General features: G+C 40.3%; 1 protein-coding gene and 1 long non-coding RNA gene across 3 annotated transcripts in view; one reads left to right on the forward strand and one right to left on the reverse strand.

The window, feature by feature from the left end:
• The window catches only part of LOC122998194, a 68,344-nt gene extending 68,103 nt beyond the window's left edge, over positions 1–241 (reverse strand). Inside the window, exon 1 of the long non-coding RNA XR_006407364.1 lies at positions 156–241. This is a non-coding gene — a long non-coding RNA (uncharacterized LOC122998194). The remainder of the gene's footprint in view (positions 1–155) is intronic.
• On the forward strand, positions 222–25,366 carry kiz (kizuna centrosomal protein). 2 transcript variants are annotated; one of them, XM_044374929.1, is made up of 15 exons: positions 222–478; positions 1,032–1,094; positions 1,581–1,743; positions 3,069–3,143; positions 4,477–5,077; positions 5,216–5,468; positions 8,756–8,875; positions 9,546–9,710; positions 10,842–10,992; positions 13,072–13,231; positions 13,712–13,774; positions 15,132–15,221; positions 15,710–15,779; positions 23,098–23,144; positions 25,053–25,366. In XM_044374929.1, the coding sequence occupies exons 1-15, from the start codon at positions 237–239 to the stop codon at positions 25,154–25,156; spliced, it is 2,367 nt and encodes a 788-aa protein (XP_044230864.1). In that variant the 5' UTR covers positions 222–236; the 3' UTR covers positions 25,157–25,366. The 2 variants fall into 2 exon arrangements, with proteins under 2 accessions (XP_044230864.1, XP_044230865.1); XM_044374930.1 differs by lacking the exons at positions 23,098–23,144; positions 25,053–25,366 and adding an exon at positions 19,366–23,079.
• The last annotated feature ends 1,249 nt before the right edge of the window (positions 25,367–26,615 follow it).

Consider the following 26,615-nt stretch of genomic DNA (forward strand, 5'->3'; position numbering starts at 1 on the left):
ACTCAGCCGCTAAATATCATTATTTAACCCCGAATCGGATACCGGTATGTGGGCTCTTAAAGGTAAAACTTTGAGCTAGTTTACACTTTCGTGTTTGGTAAATGCTAAAGAGTTTGTTGAGGGAGGGGATATATATATATTACCGTTTTTCTTACCTGACACTGTATAGGATTTGTGTGACAGCGAGACCACTTTTTTGTAAACAGCATCATTTCACCATCTTCAGGGTGCTAGAAATGGGTCATCTGGATCTCGGAGTGGAGCTCGCACCACGTGCTCTCTGTGTTTATCAGCAGGGATTTCTGGGAAGCGGTGCTCATGGTAACCAACGTAAACACCAGCCACCCTCCTCCTCCTCCTCTTCCTCGTCTCGGCTCTCTGCAGCAGCGCCAAAGCAGGCGAAAATGGCAAGCATGGCTCGCAGCGAGGACCAATATTATGAAAAGATAACAACACTTCAACAAAGCTTGCATAAAAGGTGAGGCGCCTCGCTCTTTTTCTAACGGCAGCACGGCCCAGTGTAGACCGCGGGCTCGAGTTGTAACATCTGCCGCCTGGTAGCCTCCTTCTGCCGCTTGCCACAGGGAGAAAATAGGGCTAGCTGCTTAGCTAACCAGGCAAGTTAGAGTAGGCGGTGATGCCGTATAGTTAGCTAGCAAGTTAGTCCATAATTTACAGTAATGTTGTGGTTGCTGCACGTAGTTAGCTGAGTGAAAAGCTATCGCTTACCTGACATAACGGTAACACGTTAACTAGCTTTCGCATATTAACCGAAGTTACCACGAGCTAGCGTTAATGCTGTTGCTTGGTTTGTAGCTAATTCGTAGAGCGGATTTAGCATTCATTTACATAAGCATTACAGTTTGTTAATGAGTAAGTAGAAAAGTGCTGTTAATATCGCTTTTAATTAGCTAATAATTAGCCTAGCAATCCACGTAGATGCTGCAGTGGTCTGTGTGGTTCCTCTGACTAATGTAGTGTGTGTGTGTGTGTGTGTGTGTGTGTGTGTGTGTGTGTGTGTGTGCGTGCAGGGAGAAACGGAGGCTGGAGCTGGAGAGGGAACTGTTTACTTACTCCAGATCTGATAAAAGAATGTAAGTTACACAGGGTACTGTATTACAAAAAAGAGTTTGCTTTGCCTTGTTGGACTTTGACAGTAAGCTCTAACTTAAATATAGGATAAATTCAAGTTAAAAATCCTCTCTATGATAGCATAGGTCAATATTAATGATTTAAAAGGTTTTGTAAATTCACTACATGCTTTATGTCACCAGTCACCACAGGTTTTCATCTGAAATATTTGTTCAAGCAAAAATATCACCTCAGTACTCAAGTGTGTCACAAGCACAGTAGCCTTTGGATGTAAGCAAAACAGTCCGTTTTCATTGTAAATTGATTCCCATAAATATTAAAATGCCAGGTCAAAACTGTAGAGCTCAGGTTGATACGAGAGTTGAAAATAAGATTTAAATTTAAAGCATCTTGTGCTTAACCTTTTCTTATGAAAAGTCTAGCTCTTATTTTTTGACAAAGCTCTTAGATAATATTTCTTTTGAATAATGGTTCTCCACTGCCTTCAGCTCACAGATAAAGTGTTCCAAACTGCGCGGTTATCTCAAGGAAATCTGTGACAGGGAAGCACGAGCGAAAATGAGAAACCTTGAGCTTCTGAGAGATGTGGAGTGCATAGAAATTAGCATGAAGGTATATAGTCCTGACCATGGCCCCCTGCAACAACAAAAGGTATAACACACACACACAAACATACAATGGCATTTGTTCAGTGGAGTAGTGTTACGTTAAAAGCAAGCAGAACAAACACTCCACCCACTGAGGTTGATCCAGGTTTAGACAGCTGTACTTATTTTCTGAAATATTTTATACAATTTAATAATCATTCATTTATATTTTGAATTGTCTGTGTTTAGAAAAACATTTGTTCTGACAGGTTACCACATGCACTGTGCCTTTAAGAATAATAAACAGACAGACTCGCAATATGATATATATGCTTTTTACAAGAAATATTTATATATTAATGAAGCAATTTTCATACACATTTGCTTTAATGTCATGCTGTCATTTTAACAGAGTAGAAATATTTGCTTTCAACTGCTTGATGTGACAATAGTAAACACTCAAACTGTGCAATTTATCACGACAAGCAAATGAACGAGGGAGAAAACAATGAGCTAGTCAGATTATCACTTAAAACTCAACGACAGTGCTTGACAGCTTAATATCAAATTAACAAAATTGGCTAATTATGACTCGCTGAGTTAATTGCCCAATATAGAGACTCTGAAGTGCTCCAGAGGTTTAGTCATTCTCTCCCCTCAAGCAGTTGGTTTATTTCCTCTTGATGCTGTTATTTTGGTCGTCCTGTTGCACTTTGTATAATATTACCAGATACCTATGCTTTAATTCTGACATTTCTGGAACAATAAAAAACATCAGTTCTCACAGGGATAGAAGGTAGACTAGCAGCTACTCATATACATGCTCAGGTGTATACATGTATAATCATTTCTGTTCAGTTTGTGCAAAATTGTTGACAAGAACAGATAAATTATAAAGACTGTCTTTCAAAAGCTCTGTTTTCTATAAACTGCTATTGTTTGGATTGAAAGGTGGGGCAGGTTTGAGCTAATCCAAGTGCCTTTAACAAGGCCATTAGCTTTTTTAAATTGGAGTTGGGATTAAGGCAGGCAGTCTGGCCAGTCAGAGATTTGTTAAATGGTGTCAGCAGCTACACAGAAGACCCTCACTAAGGAAAATCCATTGTGACTGATGCTTGACGTCGTCCAGCAATGTTTGCTTTCATACCTTCTTCTTTTACACCATATATATGTAATATTGAGCAGCACTATCACAGCGTTTTTATAGACGATCCCTAGTGTTTGCATGCAGTGTCAGTTTACTTGTAACATATCAGTTAGTCTGAAATATTACTATTATTATCCTTCTGTCAATTTATTTCTTATTATTGATTTAGTATGCACAGTAGATCTATCTATCTATATATCTATCTATCTATTCTATTCTATCTGTCTTTACATCTCTTACAGGCTGACATTCTGAATAAGATTTCCAGATTTATGGAAGCAAAGAAGAAAATAGAGCAAGAGGTTGAAGCAGCAAAGGTAATGCTATTACAGTCTTTGCAGCATCAAATTTACACTGCCAGTCTAATAATAAGAATCACATTCATGTTTTGTAAGTAATGTAATTGTATATTATACATGCCACACTTTCTACTATGTGTTGTGTAATTTTTGTCGTGTGTTTGTGTGTTTTTACACATTTTGTTGTACGGTTGAAAAATGGTACTTGTTTTTTTTTTTTTCTTATGTTGGATCCTTCTTTTTTTTGAAATGTTTACAAGGTTTATGCAAATCTCTGTTCTATCAAGCTGTGTTTTCAGGTTTAGAATAACAAAGAAAAGTAGACATTATGCCTGGTAAATCTGTAGAGGAGTCTACATTTAAACTGTGTATCTGTAATAGCACAGGTGTCTAATCCTAGCTGGTGCATCTGTACAAGCGATGTAGTTCAAGCCCATAGCTGCTTTCTCCCTTCACTTAAAGCAGTTAAAGCTCTTTTAGATGAAATGTCTAAGACATCTCATAATAACTTGGAGCATGCTGTCTAGAGCAGTCACTTGTAACTGTGCAAACCCCCCCCTCAGCCTGTCGATATTGTAATGAGCAAAATGGTACCGTCACTCCATTATGCATACAAGCCATTGGCTGGCAGTGTGCATGTCCCTCAGGCTGCAGCATTCATTAAGGGAAGCTTACCGGGCTGAAAGCTGGAGACAGATGATAACGGGATATGATTTTCATATTTAATACATTCCTTGGAAGAGCACACGCGTGCCGCAGATTGATAGAAGAATCAATTGCTACTTTAGTGAAACACTTTCTACTTTGCCCTGCAGCTACCGATGGAATCACTCAGCCAAGAAATTAACTTTTCCTCTTTTTTTACCTACTTTGTGGATCTGCTGGGCAGGCTGCATGGTTTACAGTGAATGTTATTAAGCAGCTAACTGTTTGGTATTTAAGACGCTTATCAGAAAAGAAACAGAAGCCATGCTTTTTGTTATTATGTTTGGAGGGAGGCTTTTTTGCTTCCCTCTCTTCCCCCCTTGGTGACATTGCAGACATGAATCAAAACTTGTCTAAAGGATTTCTAATAAGATTAAAAGTTAAAACATTGATCCTGAGACATTCCTCTGAAAGATGTTGTGAAAAGAATTCTGACCTTGGCCCAAATAAGCCGCACTTATTCAAAACTGTTAAGTGGATAGTTAACACACTTAAGTTGAAAATTTCTCTCAAAATAGACTTATTTCATTTAAATTTTTAGAAGAACTTCATTCATGTCTTGAAAAACATAATTTTATGAGATTTGAGAGTTTAGTTTACAAAAATGAATATATTTGATTGTTGTTTTGTTTTGTCATATTTGCAGGGTGAATCTGCACATAGACAGTACCAGGACATCTCTCTCTCTCGCTCAGCTAAGGATTTTACACAACCACCAGCAGTAATTTTTATGGGCCGCCAGACCTCCAGAGGGTCTGACGCTGAGGCTGGCACCACAAGTGTACACTTACACCAAGCATTGCATCGTTCACCCAATCGCAGCATGCACTCCCGCGAACGTCTACCAAGTGGCCTTTTGAAGGACTTCAGAGTTGGCGGAGAGGATGCCGCCAGCAACCGAGCACATTTATCAGATGACATTTCAGGCTCAAACGATTCTCCTGACGGCTGTAATTTGAGTGACAAACATGAAAGAACGATGGCGGTGCTCCCAGCTGGCAATGTGCCTTTTGGAAGTGATGATGAACAAGAACCTTCACCTCTTGTGACCTTGACGAGGCCTGAGAGGAATCGGGCTCCCAGCAGCAGCAGCAGCAGTAGCCCCATAAGGGTTGAGAATTCCCCCGCAGAACACACTGACTCCCGAGAGGTGGCTCATCAGCCACCCTTAAAGGAAGATGCAGAGAGAGGTCTCAGACATTTGATGCCTGAAACCATTTTTGGAAAAGAATCTCAAGATACACCAGGTTTGAAATGTTATTCCTTACTTATTACCTTGTAATATCTTTTCACTGTTTTCATGTTCTTTCATGAAAATCCCAGTTGAAAGCACTTTGAAGATTGAAAATAAGCCAAGTTATACCTTGCACTCTGCTTCCGTTCAGGTAGACGTGAGAGCGTCAGCACACCGAGTTCTGATGTGCAGCTGTCAGAGAGCAGTGCTAGTGACCTGTCCATTTCTCTGACACAATCTGAGCTGGAGGAGGATCTACCCGAGGGTGTGGCACCTGAGAGGAACGCCACTTCTGAATGGAGTGATGACCAAAATCAGCACAGTCCCGAATCATCCCTCCACTCTGATGGATCCAAGAACACACCTCAATTAAACTGTGAAACCACACCTCCAGCTGTGGAAAGGTACAGTATGTATTTCTGTACTTTGTTGTCCAGAATTTGCAAAGTGACACAGCAGAGAGAAACACTAACTGTTTCGATCCTTCTATTGCACATGCTCTCTAAAAATGTGCACCATTCAGTCTGTAGTTTGTTCCAATTATTTAAAGCTAAGCGAGCAAAGAAAGGAGAATGTTCTGCATGGCCGTGCCGAACCACAGTGGGCTGTTAATGATAGGAGCGGGTGAAGACACCACGCGGTCCTTGCCACCATCACATCAGAGACTGACAGAGAGGATTGTGGGAGTCACAGTCCATGCCACCGTGCTCTCTGTAGCTTAGCAGCAGCAGCTGCCGCGGTGGCAGTGATGCATCTTATAGGGAGAGCTCAGGACCTGTCACCAACAATATTGCCATAATCCAAGATAATGCTGTAACAGAGCAATTTTCTGCTTGAGAGACCTCAGGAAGTCCCCAGTGGAGGAGGAAATTTGTGGCACCATAGAGTGTTCTGGAGGGTGGGCATGTGGACAGCACTTACAGCCACAAATCCTTAGCGTGATGATGGCCTCTGAGTTGAAGGATCATTTTGGATGGGGTTAGAGCCACGGAAAATCCCATGTGAATGTTTGCGCCCAGAGCCTCTGCACTTTCCCTACAATATATAGTATTTTATGAGCAGGACCTCTTATGCTCTTGAAAAAGAAAACTTTTTCCGAACATTTTTTTTTTCTTCATCCACCATACTCTCAGTTTAATTTGTGTGTTGTCCTTGGGTTACTTATGTTGTGCTTATTTATTATTATATGCTTTATTTTTTAGAGAAAGTAAACAGTTGCACATATTGTTTTGGGTTTTTTTTTCCTCTCTGAGAGTGTAGAATGTTTATTTGTGCATGACTGTATCTGTGTGGTCTACTATACTGTTTTATAGTGTGACCTCAAGAGGAACTGCAGTTAGCCTGTGCAGGGGAGACGATGGTGGGGGCTGCAGCTTTCATTGTTAACACGGAGGGCTTCTGTGTATGAGGAGAAAACCGGAGGCTTTGATGTAAAGCTCCGAGAGCATCCAGTCTCCATCCTCTCCCTCTTTCGCTCTCGTTCTCTCTCTTTCTCTCTCTCTCTCTCTTAAGGTTAGAGTTTATATCGCTCCCTCCATTCAGCTCACAGTCAGGAAAAACAAGCCCGGGCAATTCATTAGATTATCCCATTATATTTCTCCTCCAGCATGGCTGGGGTGAGTATACGACTGAAATATTCTCCAGGTTTCTTGGAGACTCATCGTAATGGCCTCGCTGTGCCTTTCTCTCACACATGTCGTCCCTGAACTGTTTGGTGGTTCTCAAACAGTTTGCTCGATTGGTGACAGCATGTGATACAGTTAAAGTTGAGCTCTTAGTTTAGTTTAGAGGTGGAATATAATATGCACAGGTTTAAAAATAATCTATGATATCCAAATGGCGCTGTATATTTTTAAGGCATCATGCTAATTGAAGACATGTTTTTGTTTTTTCTATTTTGCATTATGGCACAGTGCTTTGTAAACTGTGTGCTTACAGTGTGGTGGGACATATCCCACATTTAGTCAGGCAGTCCCTGCATTCATTGTGCTGTTATTACTTGTGGTTAGGGCTGAACGACATGCAAAAAAAAACATATTGTGATTATTCTGACAGATTGGGATTGCAATATGAGTTACGATTTTAGTGTGAATGGTAATTTTTGCATTTCATTTTCACTGGAAAAAAATATAAAAATGAGATGATGTGATTTTTTTTTTTTTTTTCTGGTGTCTGTACTAAATGAGCATATTCCCTTACATCTGGAGAATGTGATTTGTAGGCCGGGGCATCTCTGTGGCATCACAGTGCTTCCTATATAATGGTATGTTGTGACACAGCTCCTGCGGTTTGCATATTGCACTCGGCCATATTGCGATTTCGTTAATATTTCCATTAATTGTTCAGCCCTACTTGTGGTATATTTTTTCCATTCCTTTGTGCGTGTTATATTTGCGGTCTGTACCAACACGGTGAGATTCCCCTGACACCAATCACTCAACGGTGAAGCCATTCCGTGTGGTAAATCACCCCGGAGTCAGTACTGTACACTGTAGAGCAATATCGCTGCAGAGAGGCTGACCTCTTCCTCCGAGCTAACAATACGCTCCTGATGATGTCGACATGCGGACAACAGCAGCATCTAAAGTGAGGTTGGAGACCTTGACATGAAAGCTGGCAACAATACAATGAGAGAGAGAGAGCTTTGCAGAAAAACACAACTAATTCACTTTCTCCCTCTCTAAAGGTCTCTTTTTGAAGAGCATTGACAAATAAAGTGGAAAGAGAAAGATGACTATTTCAAGGCCCACGCTGACGATAAGGGAGGGAAAAAAAAAAAAAAAGACAGCTTTTGCCTATACTACTTCAGCCACACTGAAGAGGACTTTGCACAGACGGATTGCACACTACAGAATGTCATGGATATAATTCAAGCTGCCATCTTAATCAGGATGTTACCAGGAAACAACCTGCAAAAAAGAGGGAGCAATTGTTTGCTGACCCCTAACCCAGGAGCCCATTACAGATTGTCATAAATTCTTTTTGGCCCCTTTTATGCAGGGGGGCTCAGGATCTCTCGGCTTGGGGTTTCTGGGAGAATTCAATGAGGGCCACCCATGGCTTAATGCTCAAGAAAGAGATGGATTCCCAATATCCACATGCATTAGGCGTCCATTTCTCATTTTGCTGCCTCACACAGGACCAGATTAAAGTGTAAATCTCTCACCAAAAGAAATCATCTTGAGGCCCCCATTTTTTTTGGAACCCTCTTCCATACACTTTTGAGTGTGAGATGGTGGTTACAGAGTTGTCCATATTTTCATTTGTTAAATTTCATATTTCCCATATTTATAATGATGTTTACTTTGCCATTTGTAAATATATATGATTGATTTCAAGTTTTGCTTCAACAGCAGGCAGCTTATTCCTCAAGCTTGTTTTCTGAATGGCAGTTTTCAAAAGCTTTTCCCTTACAACCTGTCATTACATGTGGCACCATCAACACACATAGTTTGAATTGTTGAAGTCCTGTATTGTGGCTGCAGCATTCTAATGATCAGATTCCTCCAGCAATCCTTGAGTACCTCAAGAAAACTGCCTGGAAAAATGTATCACAATTTTTTTATTTTTTTATTTTTGCTCAAATGGCATCTTTTAAAAAAAAAAAATAGTTGGCCTATTGATCACATGGCCTCCCCTATTTTTGTTTCCTTTCATCACATTAATGGTTAATTTTTTTTTTTTTTCCCAGACTCTCCCAGGAAGGACTCTTTAATCTTCTAGACAGCATCGAAGGACGACTCCATGGTGAACAGACAAGTGTGTACGGGGATTCTTCTATTGATGGAATGCAACTCAATAGAATTATCAGGTATACCCTTCCTGTCTAAATTAAATACCGTGTATATTTATTTAATGGCCATGGAGCAGTTTGTGCAGATGAGAAAAACATATTATCCTTCCGCCAAGGGCTCTCACTTTAGATGAAGTGTCATCACCAACATGCTCGCGTCTTTATTTCTGAGGGGTTTTCAAACACATGGGATTGTTATAGTAACCACCCTGTTGAATTGTTATTGGGAGTCAGGGAGATGGAGGATGGAGAATGTGTTTTCATTAGACTGGGGCTTATTTTTCATAAGCCTTTTTACATTTCATAGCATGATTAATTTACTGTAACAGGAGTTTCTCGTTGTAAAGTATGGATAAAAATCTGGCGAAGGAGAGCTTTCTCGCTCTTTCTAAAAAACCAGTATATACTTGTCCCCATCTATGAGTGTTGTAAATGATGTCAACAACATTTTCAATAGTAAAGAGAGTGGCCATCTTGTGTCATGACCCTCAGTATAATGTTTAGTCTTGCTGTGATATTATGTGGGCAAGTGTGTATGTGCATTGATGTGTATGATTATACTTGTATAGCATGTCTGCGCGTGTTTGTGTGTGAAGTGTTAGCAGCTGTTGGATGTACTCAATGTACCGCTGACCCGCGGGCCCAGGGCTCCATGGCAATAGCTGACTGCTCTCTATATATTGGACAGCCTTTGTAACGGTGGAGCGGACTTGAATGACGAGGACCTTGAAGCATGTGGAGCAGTCGTCCTTCATGAGCTTCAGAGGTTGTCATGGAGCACAGCAAAGGGCTGCCTGCTACCACAGGATCTAGTGAATGCTCACCAGTCCAGCACTGAGCCTAATGAAATAAGGTAAGGCTTCGGATTTCTCCACCGCCAAAAGACCGATGTCAGTGTTTTTTTTTTCCCCCCTTAGTTGTGTTTATTTAAAAAAAGATGTAAAGTTTATTGAGAAGTTTTTATAGTCTTGTGGTATTTTACACTTCATTCCTTTGCATTATGTTACATTTGTATCAAACTACAACTTCTGAGATGCTGTAAAAAATAAAGATATTTATGTTTTGATGTAGTATTGTGTTGTATAATGTGTGTTTTGTGTCTGATGACAACTATAAAAGACAGATGCTATAATGGAGTAATTCAGAACACATATCATTGCTCTGAAAACTGAGTCAAATAGAACTTCTCCTCTTTTCATAGAGAAAGTGAACAGACTTACAGTAAAGGTGGATTCCACTTTTCAGACAAAGAGTGGATAGCTGCCTGTGCATTTTTTTTTTTTTTTTTTCGACTAGACGGTTGGGGGGGGGAGGAGGTGCGCACTTACAACAGACACCTACATTCGATACAGTCTCCCTTGTCCACAAATGTAAAGGTCATCTTTGGTGTCACCTCCTGCGGTAACACAGCACGGGTGAATGTCATGGGTAAATTAAAATGCCCTATCTGTGACTTCCAGTCCTTTGGATAATGAGTAGTTATACTCTGAGCCAAATCCATGCTCTGCTTCACTACTCTATTGATTTCACTGAGACCTTTCCTGCTATATTCTCAATCTAAAGAAACACATCTATCGTTGTCCCTCTCTCTTTCCTCTGGAGATGCCTATTGGCGCTTTGACCTTTTTATCCAGTTTTCAACCAGCAGCTACATTTCTATCTGTGTCTATTCAGTGTTAACTGGAATTCATTAAAGATTTATATCTTCTAAAGTGTTTTAAGATGGAATAGAAGTACCCTTTTTGAGAAGGCTTCATAATTACAAAAATAAGAGCGTGACATATTTATTATGTTCTAATTTCCTCACGTAATTGATGACGGTCCAACTTGTCAGCTGCATCAAGTTTTTTTTTTGATAATCAAAGAATCTGTCAGTATAAGGAAGTATAATTATGACTTATTTTCAGATCCCTTTACTGTGTTTTCAAGACAGCCTCTTTTTTTTTTTTCTCTCCTACAAAAAAAAATCCCACCCTCACCACAGCACCAGCCTCCCTCCTGATGCCGCTCGGCTGTGGGATCGCTGGTTCAAGCACGCCCTTCTGCTCAAGGAGCGCCGTGTCCTCAGCACTGAGCGCTCGGTCCAGCTGTTCACGCCGCTGCTGCTGGAGCGCCATGCCACCTACAGCCAGCAGGTAGCGTTGGAGTCACATACACTGCCAGTACACACACACAAACACACAAACACACAAGTAGGAGGCTACACATACTTGCATTCATGGACACCTATTCCCATAAGCATGCCGACATTAACACACACACACATATGACCACTGGAGTAAAATGTCTCCTTTTTTATCCTCTCTCCCCAAAAGACTAGTGGTGTTTCTTTTTTTTTTTTTTTTTTAAACTTTTTTGTTTTTTTTTTAAACTTGTTTCTTTGGATGTTTTTTTTTTGAAGAGAGTTGTAGTTGGTGCTGAGTGCCCTCTTTGTGTCTGGTGTTTGAAACCAAGCCTACTCATCAGATTGCTCCACACGTTGACCTAGACAGAAGGGAAACCCTGACCCATGCGCTAATCGCAAATTACAGCCTCTGCTTGGCTTCTTTCATCTCATGTGGCGTATTCATCTGAGAAACACTTGCTTTTAATTTGGTATTAGGCAAAAGTATAGCCATCAGCTGGGCCAGATTGAATGAGGGAGCCATTTGGACCTTCTCCACAAGAGACAGGATTATTTCAAATTTCCCACTCATTGACCTTGTGCAGATCAAGCTCAATTAAACAAGGAAAGAAATTACTATGAATATTCACACTGACACACAATGTCAGGATATTTATTGGGAATTCCACTTTAGAAAACGTTGCTTTCTATCTTCTGGAATGATCATATATACATGCAGGTTTTTGTGTTATTAATTTTTTTGCAGACGTATATTGTGGGGTTTTTGTGTGGCTTGGAGATTTTGCTCCAGTGTCCCAGACGCAATGAGAGAGGCAAAGAGGGAGATTGTAGAGCCTCTTGAAAATATGAACTGACAAAAGGAAGAGAGGTACTGCCATCTACATCATTGTGTCCAAGTGCATCAGGAAAAGCCTGAGTGAAAATCTTTCTCCCCCCTTTATCTCTCTCTCTCACTCTCATTCCATCTACTCCCATCTATTTCTCCCTCTCTCCCTTTATTTCTCTCTCTCTCTTTCTCTCTCTTCTCTGTCCTCTCTTACAACAGCTTACTCTCCACACACAAGAGCAAACAGAAATTTCCATTCACGTCTTGCCACACTGCCTGGCTACTCCGGCAAATGGGAGCATGCAGCTCGCATGCACACACTCAAAGAGGCCCTTTGAATATTCAAGTGCTAACAGTTGCATTCATTGATATTTAAAATGCAGTGGGTCTGCGAGAGCCCTCAACCCACGGTACGTTTGACTAAATCTAAAAAAAGAACAAAGACGGATATCGGGGACAAGGATCAAGACAGTTTTTATTGTGCAGCAGCATAAAATACCAAGTGGCAAGCTCAGATTGGCATGTGTTTGTGTCTCTTCCCCTCTCAGAAAATGAAAGCGTGTACATTGTCAATCTTCACTGCGACCCACTGATAACAACTTACAATGTACTTAAAGTTTGTCACTGTCAAAATCCTCCTGATCATCCCCTCCATATTAGTGCTCATTAAAAGTTGCAAATGGCCATCTGAGGCTGAGAGGCAGTCTTTGATCACAAAAGAGAGATGTTGATGGCAGGATTTGATATGGGGGAGGGAAAAAGGAGAGAAAGGAAATCGGTGTGTGGCATCTCCCTGCTCCTCATCTCCCGGAACAGCTCCTCTTAATTGTGTATCCTCATCTCCCCAGAGATAAAAATGAGCTGGAGAGGGAGGAAGAGAGCAGTTTGTCTCAATCCTCTCAGCCAAGAGGGGAGATATGTGGAACGTGTTGCACATTAACGCCAGGGTGATTGCATTCTTTAGTCGCTTCTCTAATCTCATGGATGAGAAGAGAGGGAGAGAAAATAAAAAAAAAAAAAAAGTGCGATTGAGAGGGAGAGCGGGAGCGAAAGTGTGCAAAAAATAATCTTTTTTTAGTTAAACGAGTGAGAGAATTTGAAGTTATTTTCTCTTGGCATTTGAACACGCTCTACAGCTGCACCTCTCCGGGAGCAGCCATGGCCAAAGTAAATGACTTGCCTAATCGGTGAGAGTTCAATTTGACACTTCCTTCACAAAATGGGAACAATTAAGAGTGTGGTTTTAATTTGTGCTGCTTGCAGGCCAAAGTGTTGCTGAGGACACTTCTGTCCCGGTCCAGTGAGGAGTGCCCCTCAGCAGTGGACGAGAGTGACTTGTCTTCCTCGTGTGGCCCTTCTTCACTACTGGCTGACGGCGGAGATGCGAAGCCTGCCAGGCCGGTACAGAAGCAATGGATCCAAGGTTACTGAATATTATTGGTGTAAAATAAGTTATTGAACAGGCTCAAAAGCAGTACAAGTGGAATGGAAAAATCTAATTACACAACTATTATTTGAATGCTGGGCTTTGGTTATTAGTTAAAGAGGAACGACAATGATTGCCAAACAATCAAGAACTCTCCCTTCAGCAAACGATTCCTACAAACCTCCAAAACATTTCACACTTAGATTAGTCTGTCTTTGCACAGTAATATAGAACAAGACCATTAATAGGAACAAATATAGACTGCTTTTATTGCAAACCACCTCTGCAGAGAACTTAAACTTCCCTTTTATGAAAGAAATCAATTTCACCATAGAGCTTTTTTATGAATCCTTCACAGCCCAGTTTTCATACAGCCTTCTATTCAGAGCTAAAGAAAGACCCCCCATTCCCATTTCTATCCCTAGACTCCCTTCCTCCCTGCCACTGCTTCTCACTATGCGCTTCCCTTTCTTACAGAACTACAAAGTACTGAAGAGGACAGCCAGGACGAAAGCCCTGTGGAAAGTGTTCCTATTAGAGGTAAAAAGGCATCGCCGGTGCCCCAGCATTCACACTGTCCTTATGTTGTGGTTTGTTTTCTTCCCACTGCAGTGAATAATGGGCTCTTTTACGCAATGGCTGAGGCAGGATGATCAAGGTGAATCCAGGGTCAAAGTCCCACCTGAAGAGCTGTGCTAGTTCTCTCTAATTATCTCCGAGAAAACACTAGCCATGTTTTCAGCCTGGTCTGAGGCATTCTGGCAAAATTGATAATTCATTGGCCCAGCATAATGCGGCTGCTTTAATTGTCAGGACGCCAGGATGGGAAGCGCGAGAGATCTGTCATCGGTTCTCATTTTCTTCTAAACAATGCTCCGGCAAGGCTGGACTTGAAAAATACTAGATGTGAAGGCATCCTGGGAGCAGTTGGTGTACCCATCCGTCAGCTGCAGCTCTGAAATGTAAAGCAATCCTATATTACCCTTGGCTATCAGATTTCCTACTGGGCTTTTTATGTGTACGCATCCCTAAGGTGCATAGCCAGCAAAATGAGTCCAGTTTCCAATTCCTACACTTAATCAAAAGAGCCATAACCAGTTAAAAAAAAAAACACAACTAAAGATTTTGCAAGGAAGGGGTTTTGCTGTGGTGAGCAACATCAATGTCACAATCAAATACCATGACCTTGGAACTGATAGTAATTGCCAAGACAGGCGCGTCTGCAGACCTCGTGGGGTTTTTTAGACTACATGTAAAAGCAATGGCTGTATAAAGTGCTGTGGGTGGAATAACACTGGAAATTGCCATTCAGTGTAAACATGACATTTTTTTTTTTTTAGAAAATGATTAAAAGCTTTACTTTTATTCTGCCCTTAAGTTAAAAATGTTAGAACTTGGTCATACACGATCACAATGCTCTATCCTTTTGATTTGGTATGTGTGTTTTAGCAACATCATTGAGACAACAGCCCATTTATTATGTACTTCTGCTCTGTTGATTTTTGCCAGTATAGTCTCTGCTCCTCTCAAATTTGATACCTACTTTAGTGTGCTGGAAAGTAATTATGAGTGTTTTTAAAACAGAAAATCAATCATTGCCTTCTTGGTAGGGGATGCTGAGATAATGTGAGATGCTGATTGCTGTCTCATGGAAACTGTTGCTACATACTGTAGGCTTGAATCAACAGCTTAGCTGATTGAGCACAGTGTTGTCACCCACTCTGTTCAGCACTGAGACCAAAAGACTCAGCTACTGAAGCGTGTTGTCTCATCAAACACAGAAACCTCTGAAAGTTGGAAACCTGGGTTTTAAGCAAATATTTGACAGCGACTTTGTGTGTGCGTGCTTGTGTGCGTGTGTGTGTGTGTGTGTGTGTGTGTGTGTATCCCTGAACAGAGACAAAAGCATATCAGTTACTTAAACAATCAGCCATGCAGGAAAGGCTGCAGAGTTCTGAAGAGGAGGAGGAAGAGGATGGCCTCTCAGGTAAGAGATGCGGTCCGCTCTACCAGGCATGTAGCGAGCAACTGGAGCCTAACCATTGGTCAACACTGACCATATGTTCTCCAAGCACATGAGGACACCATAGAGAGACCACATTTGTTGTGTACATGTGTAACCTTAATGCCAGCCAAAAGTCAAAGATTTAACCCTCGGTCTTCTCAACTTTTTTTGTCTGTTTACCTAATTTTTAGTTTCTAAAAATTCAATTCATGTATTTTTGTAGCATGTAAAGCTCTCCAAGTGGATTATAAAGAAAATATTATGTTTAAACGAATATAAAGATATTGCCTATAACCCTGTGTGTATATCAAGGGACCCCACGTGGGGTCCCTAACACGAAGGTTAAGAAACTCTGTCTTGGCTTCACATAAGCCTTACCATAAGTTTCTATATAAATATGCATAGTAGATTAGCTTGTGATGAGATATCCAAATTAAATGGTTTTATCTAGCCCTGTTTGCTCTTTTAAGGAATAAATCATGGCCGTGAAGAGGACCTGGGGAGGGCCAAACGCTCCTCACATCAAGACCCTTACCCTCGGTAAGAACATTGTTATTATTCAACGGGCCACAGGAAATGGGCCACCAGACACCAAAGTGGTTGATGTACATTTGCATGGCCGCTCTCATAATTCCCTGTTCATTTCCATAAGATCAAGGGGGCGCCACCCATTAACTCGCTTACAAAGACAAAAGGCCCCTAAAGCCCCTCTCACTCACTGTTTGCAGGGTTCAGCCAGGTTTTAGAAATCAAAAGCAAAACAGCTATCACGAAAATAAATTGGAGTCATAATCTCACTGTCTTCAGGCTTGTTGTCAGAATGCAAACAGATCATGTCAAGAAGAGAATCAGGGACAACTGTTTTAGAAGAAGGGGACTCAGGAGGTGTTGACAAGGACAAATGTCCTTTCATTTTTCACTCTTCAAATGCATTTAGGCTGCTCAAATCAGAGTCCTAAGTGGGTTTGAAAAGAACATCTAATGATAAATAGCTTGGTGGAAGCTAACACCATCACGGTTACATTTGAATATCAACACGACTTCATCAAATCTGCAATTGCATGTCGGGTCCTCAGAGCACCTCTTCACTGCGAACCCATTTGGGCTCTAGTAATGGCTGGGTAAACGTTATGAGGAATAATCTTCTCTGATTTCATGTGATTACTGGGCACCATGCTGACACAAGGGCTGAAGTCTGTATCTCCCTGGCCTGGCAAGCAGGCGCTCCCAGTCTGCCTATTAGCCCAGGGAAGGGCCTAATGGGCTGGCTCTATTGTGGTCCTCATAGCTGCTGATGTCTGCCACTGCCAGCCCCAGTGACCACCCTCTTTAATAAACATGAGCCAATTTCAGACCCAGACCCTCTCAGATGTTGCCTGTCTCCCTGTCATTAATGTGCATGGGAAGCCAACAATATATGTGATTAAACAAAAGTCACAGGACAAAAAAAAAAAAACAGAATGCCGTGAGCAGTGATAATACACAAGTTGTGTACATATGTAAAATTGGACAAATAGGTAGTTATGCATGCCTGACACTCTAATCTCACTAGGGTTAGGAAGGAGCGCCAAGAGCTGCTAGTCACCATGACCATCATCCTATCTTTGGTCATTTTCCCTGTCTTTTCCCTGCTTCTCCTGGACGCTTAGATTTAAGCATTCCACTTACCACAGTCACTTCTTGCGCTTTATTGCTTCCACAAGTGGTCTGGAAGCCCTGCACTTAAGCAGAAGCATAACACTGCAGCATGCTTTTTCCCCGCTTCTCTCCTTTCTCTCCGTGTCTCACCCTCTCTCGCTCTCTTGCCCTTTCTCCATCTCTTTGCCCCTCTTCCTCTCCGTCTTCCTGTATTTCCCTCCCAACACCCCCCCACCCACCCACCCCCCTCCCTCTCCATCCTACTCGTTAATTATTTGCTTTATTTTGTCAGCGAGCTGATGAGTGACATCAAAAGGAGGATGGAGCTGGACTCAAAATACAAAAATGGCTTCCTCTCTGTTGTCTTAGACAATAATTATGATTTGCCAGTTAAGCCTAGACTACAGCAGAGGGATTGTAGTTTAAAGCAGAGGCTTTGGTGCAAAAAATGCATTTATAGCCCTTTGTGAGGCTCCTCATTATGTGTGGGCCCGATTCATTAAGTAATTGGTTTGCAGTTGTTTACATGAGTATTAAGGCCTTCTATTCAGGGCCTTTGAGAGATACATTGTGCAAATGTTGCATGTTATGAATGCAGAATGAGAGGCGGGGGGCCAGTCCTATTGGCCAAACACTGCTCTCGGCTGAAAAGCGAGAGAAAAGCACTGGGTGCTGCTTTGCATAGCAATGACTAGGGTCTTAATAAGCTTTACAGATTAAATACATGCAGTCTATACAAGATGCAAAGAGATACTCTTAACACATTTATATGTGCTCATTTCACTATTATGCCGTTCGAGAGAATTGAGGTCTTTCATATTCTTTTTTCTCTCTCTCCCTCTCTCTCTTCCTTGCTCTCTCCCACACAGTGTTTTTCAGTCAGATACTTTTATAGAATGTGCTGTTTATTGTATTATAACTCGTGGGGAAGCGACTGATCTGCAACATTTATTAAGGATTTGTCCATTAGAAATCTTTTGCTGTCTTTGTGAGTGGCAAAGTAAAATCACTTTGTGGTTGAGTGGGGATGAAAGGAATAATGCACGAAGGAGTGAGTCTTAATAAGCAGCTGCACTCCATGTAAAGACCACTTGTTCCCCTTTGTATGCGAGTGCATGCCACTGCTTCCTCTCGTGCAAAGAATCATTGTGCTCCTTTCTACTGTAGGCATTTCAGATGCCACTCCTTTCTTATTTTTTATTTTGGGGTTTTTAATACCTTTTTATTTCCCCCCAGTTTTGATCCTAAAAAAATGCTTGAACACATGTGCACAGGCACGCACACACACACACACACACACACACACACACACATACACACACACACAAACACAAAACAAAATCCTCCAGCCATCAGCCGGTGTTATGATTGTTGTGCCTAGTGCCTGCTTGACAAAAACCTTGACTCAACAATTAGTGGTTTACAGCTTTGCCTTGGACAACAGGATGTGCTCAAGCATTCGACCTCAAATCACTCAGAGTGTCAAAATCAGAAGCTCTCCCTCTCTCTCTCTCTCTCTCTCCCTCTCTCTCTCATGGGGAGGCGATGTGTGTGTGTGGATCTCTGACAGCTCACAGGGAGGAGGGATGGAGGGGTGAGAGTGACATGAGCTGAGAGAAAGGAATGGAGGGGAGGGGACGTAGAAAGAGAGAGCGGGAGATAGAGGGAGACAGAGAGACAGTAACGGACAAAGAGGTAGTGAAAGACGGAGTATTCATGCTCCAAAATGCAGCAGTGAGTTTAAGGGAAACTCATGTAAACAAGTCAACAGACAGTATGATAATAATAAGCTGAGTGAGATTCAAGGCAATTGATCTGCACAGGCTAGGTGGCAGCATCACATGTGTACGTCTGTGGCAGTTTGTTTTGATCTAAAGAAAATACATTCCCTGAAAACTGTGCCAAAAATATATTTTTTTTCTTGCTTTGTTTTTTTAATTTTGGACAAAATAGTAGTTAGACTTCTCATTCAATTTAGTATAGAGAGTAAGATTAAAACCAGGCCAAAACAGGACAAACAAAACAGTGACTATAGATGAAGGCAGCATTTAGACCCTCCAACCAGAGGAGGTCACTGTCCTACACTGGCTGTCTCAAACCAGTAAAGAATGTCTCATTGCCCTATAATAAAATGAAAATAAAAATTTCACACGCTCTCAATGCTTTATTTTTTTAAATGTTCTGATCTGGCTTTTTGCTATATATTATTGTATTACTGTAATTTCAAACACATAAATGAGTTGTGTAGGCTAATAGAAGCAAAACAAGTAGCTTGTGGCTGTGTTTTTAAGCTGCAGTTTGTGGTTGTGTTTTGTTGACTTGCTTTATATGGTAAGGTGTTAATACTATTTTTTCCACTGTCTTGAGATACTCTGATTTATGTGTGGTTGTGTGTTGGACAAGCCAGCATGCGGCTGTTAACGACTAATATAACATGAAATGAATGATCGGTCCCTCAACCATACCCTGCACTGTCTGTCTCCACTAGACTGCCACCGGTCAGGAGGAGAGCGCCTGTGTTGAAATCATTGGCCAGATTCCTCTTCCTCTGAGCTGCAGTACTTACTCATCGCCAGCAGAGAGCACTCACACGTTAGAGAGTGCCCACTCATGGTGCACTCACAGTTGCCTCTCACTGTTTGCCCCCACTGAGGGCTATACGCTGCTACCATTCAGGCCTGTTAGAGTACATCTAAACAGAGCCTAAACAATGTTGCTGTGGGGTCATAGCTGGGATGGGAGTAGGAGTTGATGGGAATGATGAGGTGATGGGTCTCCCTTTACCTTTAGACAAGCACCGCTGCGCAAAAGTGCTATTGTGCTATTAGCATTTGTGTGTGGGTGGCAGGAGCTTAAAAAAAGCCAGGGTAAATAAAAGCAGCTTTCTGCCTATCGGTGTGTGCAAGCCAGTATTAAATGCTTGGTAAGCATTATTTCCTCTGCCAGTCTTCACATCCCCTAATGTAGCTGTAGGATTATAGGTGACATCTGTTTTTAGTGACTTTAAGAAGCATAGCCTAGTTTTACAAGGCAATTATAATGATGATATGTTGTGTATTAACATGTTTGGGCCACGTGCTGTTAAATATTGTTTATCAGTATATTACTATAACACTGGACATATTTGTATAGCCTTAAACTGTAGTACATGAATATACTTGATATTGTTTCAGCTTTAGATGTCTTCTTTGACTTCTAAATAATACAGCTGACAATTAACCACACTTGTACTTGTCAGCAGTAGTATTTTTTTTAAAAATTTTTTTGGTAATTTGTTCCACAGTAGAGAAGTCTGGTGCTGCTAAGATACCATGAAGGATTCAGTACAGCAGAATCAAGTTGCCTTTCTCAGGGGCAAACAAAGCAAAATGTCACAAAGAACAAAAATGAAGAGAGTGCTGCACTGGATCTGAAAATGTAGCGAATAGTTTAAAAAAGGGCTTTTTGTTTAACTTACATCAGATTGCCTGGGTTTTCAGTAAGATGAGTAATCATTGTTTTACTCTTAAACAAACATGTCACTTTTTCTCTATTCCAGAGCAGCAGTACCAGTTTCATAATGTGCCAGTGATATGAGAGAAGATGATTGTCCCAGATTTATTTTTTTTATTTATTTTTTGCACAGTGTATATCAATGTAAACATGAGTCAGCATATCTTGTATTTTTACAAGAAAATATGTAGATTTAGTCGATAGAAAAAACACCGTGGTATGAATTGACAACACAAGACAAGTTTAATGAAGGGAATTTACTGACAACACCAAAAATCAAGCTCCAACTGTGTAATGTGCTTAAAACACGTCATACAATTTTAAGGGTGGTTGTGGACTCAGCAATGTACAGCAGACGCAAAAACTGTTAAAACATGAGATAAACAACAATATGAAACAATTGCAAAGGCCAGAGAAAGAGAATGAGGGAGGCATAGGAAAAAAAGAGGACATTACAATAGCTGTAATTTGCATCATTTTACACATTAGATTCACCTCTGTCTACCAGAGCTTGTAAAACACTGGCCAGCCCAGTCTTACATATTCAGATCATTGCCTCAATTAAGGGAAACTCAGCAGAAGATGAACTGGCATAAATGTTTATGGAAACGGAATATTAGATTGGTGGGGTCAGATCCAGACTGGGCTCTCTATGGTAATAGCCCTGTCTTGAAATCAGTCCTGTCCCTCACTGAAGTGGAACAGCTGATAGACCATTCCCATCCCGGGGGGAAGTTCGAGAAAAGAAAAGCCCAATTTACTCTCCGTAACAGCTATTATTGTGGCAAAGGAGAGGAAGTAATCGTATAGATTATTGCTGTATTTTTGCTGTAGCAGGGTCTGGTTGAGATCTGTTGCCTAACAGGTACAAATAGATGTACTAGTCCCCATGGTTTAGTTGTGCTTCGATATCTATTCAGTTTAAAAAGATGAATGTAGCAGGCAGATTTTGTTTTTTTTTTCATGTAGACATGTAGATATGTTTCCCATTAGTATCAACAACAACATATCAGGACTTTATTCTATAGCTTTGACAGAGAAAAACTCTTCTTGTTACTTCTGAGCATACTTAAGATTTTTAATTTCACATTCACCCTGCAAAAAGTTTACCATATAAAAAATAATGTTTACATATTAAGTGTGTATTCAAATCTCCAATTTAGCTCCAGTGGAATAATAGTACCATGGCATGATACTACTTTCTAACATCTAAATAATCTGACTAATCTGTTAGTCCAGTATGATCACTACATAATGATTTAAGCAAATGAAAAAGCTCATTTGATGTTACTAAACATAACATTGTCCAGGGAGATGCTTCAAAACGACCATAATTTTGGACTTAAAATAGGCTATACAGAAAAATATGTACCATCTGCACTGCCCCCCATTCACCAAAATATGTGTATTTCACAAGATATGATTATATATTTCCTAAAGTAAACAAACAAAATCCTTTATTTCAATAGGATGCGGCTCCCTCATATGCAGCGCACATTCAGTTTGCAAGCTGATTATCTGTTATTGTGTCTTTTCTTTTCTTTTTTTTTTGGCTCTGCTTTTCTTACTCCTCCCCTGCTTTGATTTGCTTGTATTCTAAGTGCCAAATGTCCTGTAGGAAGTCCTATCAGAATATTGAATATAAAGGCTATATTTTAATGATTATACTGGCTGTATGGTATGTTGCTTATAGCACAAAGCAATCTGCTCACAGTTAGGAATGGGAGGTGCATCCTTTTTCTCTCATTCTGTCTTGAGTGGTGCGAAGCAGCAATATATAGTTTAGAAGAAAGCAGTTGGAACACAGCCAAAGTAATTTGGTCCTTATACTCAATGTACAGTCACATGTGCCAAGACTTAGCTGAGGAAGAGATGAGGAGATGAGAGTGATTGAGAGGAGGTCATGGATTTGAATTGATGCAGATGGAGGAACACACCACATGACTGTTTTTTTTTGCTAGAGCTCATCTGCTTCAAACTCTGCATCTCTTTTTGCCTCCGACTTCCAAGAAAACAACAGAGCTCAGTTATAGAAGGTCCAAACAAATAAGCCATATGGATATGTATGCTAACCTCGGAGATGATGAGGATATATTGTGGGGTTTTTGAATAGGCTCTGTGATGATGTAAATTAAAGAGGAGGCCTTTAAAAGTGGAAAGGGGGGCCTTATTGCATATGCATTGAGCTAGATCAAAGCCTTTTCGGAGGTCACACATTTACATAGCGATATCAGCGGAGCTATGGGAACCTGGCAACCCTGTCTTTGGACTATTTTTGAATAAAGCGAGCCTTGTGGAAGTCCTTTGGCACAATTAGAACAGGAGTCAAGGAAGTTCCCTTTGCTGCACTGTTGAAGCTTAGCCAGCAAATCTTTCCCCTGGAGTGAAATGAGAGTAGTCAGTGTATTTGTCACAAGCCCATTTTAGATATAGTTGTAGTGTTTGTGCAGTGAACATTAATAGTACATTTCTCCATGATCTTGTATCATTTTCTTCTCTCAGATTTCCACTATTACAGTGTGAGTTATTTTGTTATTTTTGTGTACTGGTTCTGGTGAGTGATTTTTAAATAAGTCTATTTCACATGCAGTGGTTTGGTTTTGCATCTATGTAAAATGATAACCTACCTTTTTTTTCCTTTTTAGTTATTCTTGGTGCAAAGTAGCAGTTATTTCTCAAAGAAAATCGAATAACTTTAAAAGGCTATTAACTGTCTTTGTGTTTCTAGGAAAGAGAAGACTAACTTAAAGGTTTATTCTGCACTACAGTCCAAAGGTGAGTATAGACCAATCTGAGCTGTAGTTGGAAGCAGACAATCATCAACCATCATTAGTGCAGTGGCACTTCACTTGAAAACCTGCATATAACACATAATGTATGTAAAGGATTTCACTTTCTAAGCACTTTCGCCAAGAGAACGGTTCAGGGGATCCTGTAGAACCAATTATATGCTGAATAGTCATCAATTCAAATAAAGGTTTTAATCACAAAACTTAAACTTTTTAACAAATTTTGTTTTAACAGACAGCTAGACTTCTTTTCCAGGCTATGCTGTTCCAACAGTAAACTTTAACTTTGGAAAAAATGGAAAGTAAAAGCCACATGCTTTTGCTCCATAAAAGTAATTTTACTTTCATAAATCTCCATGAAAATCCTTATGTTTGGATTGCAGTTACTGTTAAAGATGGAGCAATCTGTTTATACACGGCTGATGGTGAGCCACCACCCTACTGATCTCTTGGTAGCTCAATACTAGCGTTACGTTTCCTGCCCAAAATTCCACTCTCACAGTATTTTCTTTCTGATTTCTATTAAATGGTGCATTTCCTCTGATTACAGTGCAAGAAATCTTGAAGTTTGATGGTTTAAATAAGCTAGTAATTAGTTCCTGCTGGATTTAATTGGCTACTCCACACAGCACTTTAACATCCAGAGGTGGAAGTTGGACAGAAGTATTACATTCATGTTATTTTTTTCCCAAAGCCTGTGTCATAAGGTAACTAATTTCACACTAGTGTTTTAAAACTAAATAATTTCCACATTCACACACTACCTTCATCTGTCAGAGGATGCGACAGCCAACCACGATTAACCATAACTCTGCTTTCACTGTCAATGCATTCTTTTCACTGTCAATGTGTTCCATTCTACCACCACAGTAATAGTGGCGGCGCTTGAGAGCGCAACACATAAATCAGTCATCCGAATTGCTTGTAAAGACACAAAAAAGATTAATTGCATTGAACAGATCAACACAAAGAGGTTCATGTGTTAACATGTATTAAATTATTGTAAGTTTTAAGCCTCACGAGAACACCAAGTGTATGATTAAATTTCTGTGTAAACACACCTTTTTGAGGGTGTGTTAATGAAAAAATGACCTTGAAGCCAAACCCAGGTTACTGAAAACTGAGATTTATGTTGTCATCAAGCACTATCTAATCTTCTAATAAATAAGTATATAATGTGTTCTTACAGTTTTGATCAAATGATGAACAAAAGCCAAGGAAAAATCTGGACCATTTATTAACCAATGTAAATAATACACTGAAAGAGCATTGGTGACTTTAATGGTGAGGGTTAGATATGTCCCTTTTTTATGACATTTATGTATCATATTTTCTATCCAGATATAGTCTAGATCCAGTGCAGACAGATTGCAGTTGACAACTGGTGACAGACTCCATATCAGTTCTTCAAGTAGCAACTTTCACTTCACCACTCAAGATTCAAATAAACACATTTATCACATCAACTTCATTTGCTCATAGAATAAATAAACAATACAAACACTGGAATGTGGTTTGAGCAATTGGAATTCAATTCAAGTATTTTTGGGTGCTGCTACTGTATCACACCTGTATCTAAAGTTTCCAGCTGATCATAGATCAAATCACCCAAGATATGTTTTATTGCCATGACTGAAGAAGACACAGATTTGAATACATATTACACTGTATAAAAGAATATTAAGATTTTCTTTGTGAAACCAAACGCAAGGTTAGTTTTAGCTTCAGTGCATTCAAATCCTGGAATGCTTATAAAAAGAGTATAGAATTGGCTAGACAAAGAAATTATGTGGAAAATGTAAAAGGTCACACTTCATTTGAAGCATGCAAGAGTAAAAATTTTACTCTAATAATGTATTCTTTGATTTATTTTTCTCTGTACCTTTTTGTGTAGCTTTCTGGGGGGAGTCAGATGACAGCGACTCAGAGATCGAAGCAGCCTTACGTCCTCAACCTTTCAACACAAAGAGCGATGACATTGATGACTTCTATGACTGATATTCCCGTGGAGATATTTTTTAAATGCACCACATTATATCACAGCACAATTTCAGGCAGGTTGGCTCATAGTAATTCACCCCCTGACCATTGTTTTAGTGGTCTGCGTTGTAAATCATATGCACACTGTATCGTAAAAACAAATAATAAAGTTGACAGCTCTCACGCTGGGTAAAGTATGTGAAGAGTTGTCCAACACTCTGATGTTAACCCTGCTTCAGTCTCTTTATCTGAACAACTCTCCCAGCTCATAATAACAGCTCGAAATAGATTAAACTGATCTTTTAAAGCGATTTGTTTGCACTAGGCTGAAAATCATGCATTTTGAATGCTGCAAGCATCTCCGAGTGCTCTACCTCCAGCATGCTCGAGTGTAGTGATGTGAGTCACCTGTGAAATGACAAAGCACAATGGCCACTCTGCACGCTGCTGCGCGACCCGTGAACCTATTGAAGAGGCCCATCTCCCAGGGCACAAAGTGTTGCAGCGCTAACAAACTCAGAATATTTAGAACCTCCAGCAAATGCTCTACATGTATTTTTACAGCTGCTTCTTTTAATTGTGCTCATGCTACAGAATTACAAAAAAACCCCATCTAATTTCCAGTGTATTATTGTGCAAATGAGTCAGGGGCAGCAGAATTGTTGCTGAAACCACACAATAGAGTCTTTTGCGAAATAACATTTTGCAGCACATTGAACATACTGTATCTATTAATAACTCAAAGCTACTGTGTGGGAGGCTACATTCCCAAGTTTACATTTATAGTTCATTATGTCTGTAGTGTAAATTTCCAAAACTGCCATTCTGGGATGTGGTAAAAGCCCCTGGCATTCAGTGTCAGCAGGAATCCATTAGTCAGCTTTAGGTGACTTTACATGCCTGAACCTTTTAAAGTAGGACTCCACATTCATTACCAATAATGGCTTCAGACAGCCCTGACCCACCACAGAAAAGGGACTGTGGCAGAATAATTTGGAGTTTGCTAAAAGGCTCCCTAACATAATATCCATGTTAAGGAGCATGTCAACAGATACTTGTGTGCGACAGATAGCTCATGGTGGAGGTGGAGTTATATTGTACTAATGTGTACTAACACAATAACATTTTTAAAAAGATTTTTTTTTTTTTATTCCATGCCAGAGAGACAATGATGATGATATTCAGCTCATTCTTTTTAGAGCGTGTGTAATCAGACTACCACCGGAGGAAGTGTTTTATCTTACAGTTAAGGGGTGTTATCCACACATTGACTGACTCAATTACAGTATCAGCTTTATCACATTACTTGATCTGTCATCATCAGATTGACATTACACAGAGATTCACTCTTACAACAGCACTCATAAATGTTTATGATTGAATAGTGTCTCCTCATATAGATTGTCTCTGGGATGAAAAGACTAGAAAATACATTTTTTTTAATAGATCTACAAAACCATTTTAGTTTTGATCCAGA

Source organism: Thunnus albacares, chromosome 15 (assembly GCF_914725855.1).
Source record: "Thunnus albacares chromosome 15, fThuAlb1.1, whole genome shotgun sequence".
Classification (NCBI taxonomy): Eukaryota; Metazoa; Chordata; class Actinopteri; order Scombriformes; family Scombridae; genus Thunnus; species Thunnus albacares.

What these genes read in the sequence shown, in the direction of transcription:
- kiz (XM_044374929.1), top strand. Translation starts at nt 237, where the DNA reads ATGGGTCATCTGGATCTCGGAGTGGAGCTCGCACCACGTGCTCTCTGT. An exon ending in GCCCCCTGCAACAACAAAAG is followed by an intron (nt 1,744 to 3,068) that starts GTATAACACACA and finishes CATCTCTTACAG; the next exon opens with GCTGACATTCTGAATAAGAT. An exon ending in AGAATCTCAAGATACACCAG is followed by an intron (nt 5,078 to 5,215) that starts GTTTGAAATGTT and finishes GCTTCCGTTCAG; the next exon opens with GTAGACGTGAGAGCGTCAGC.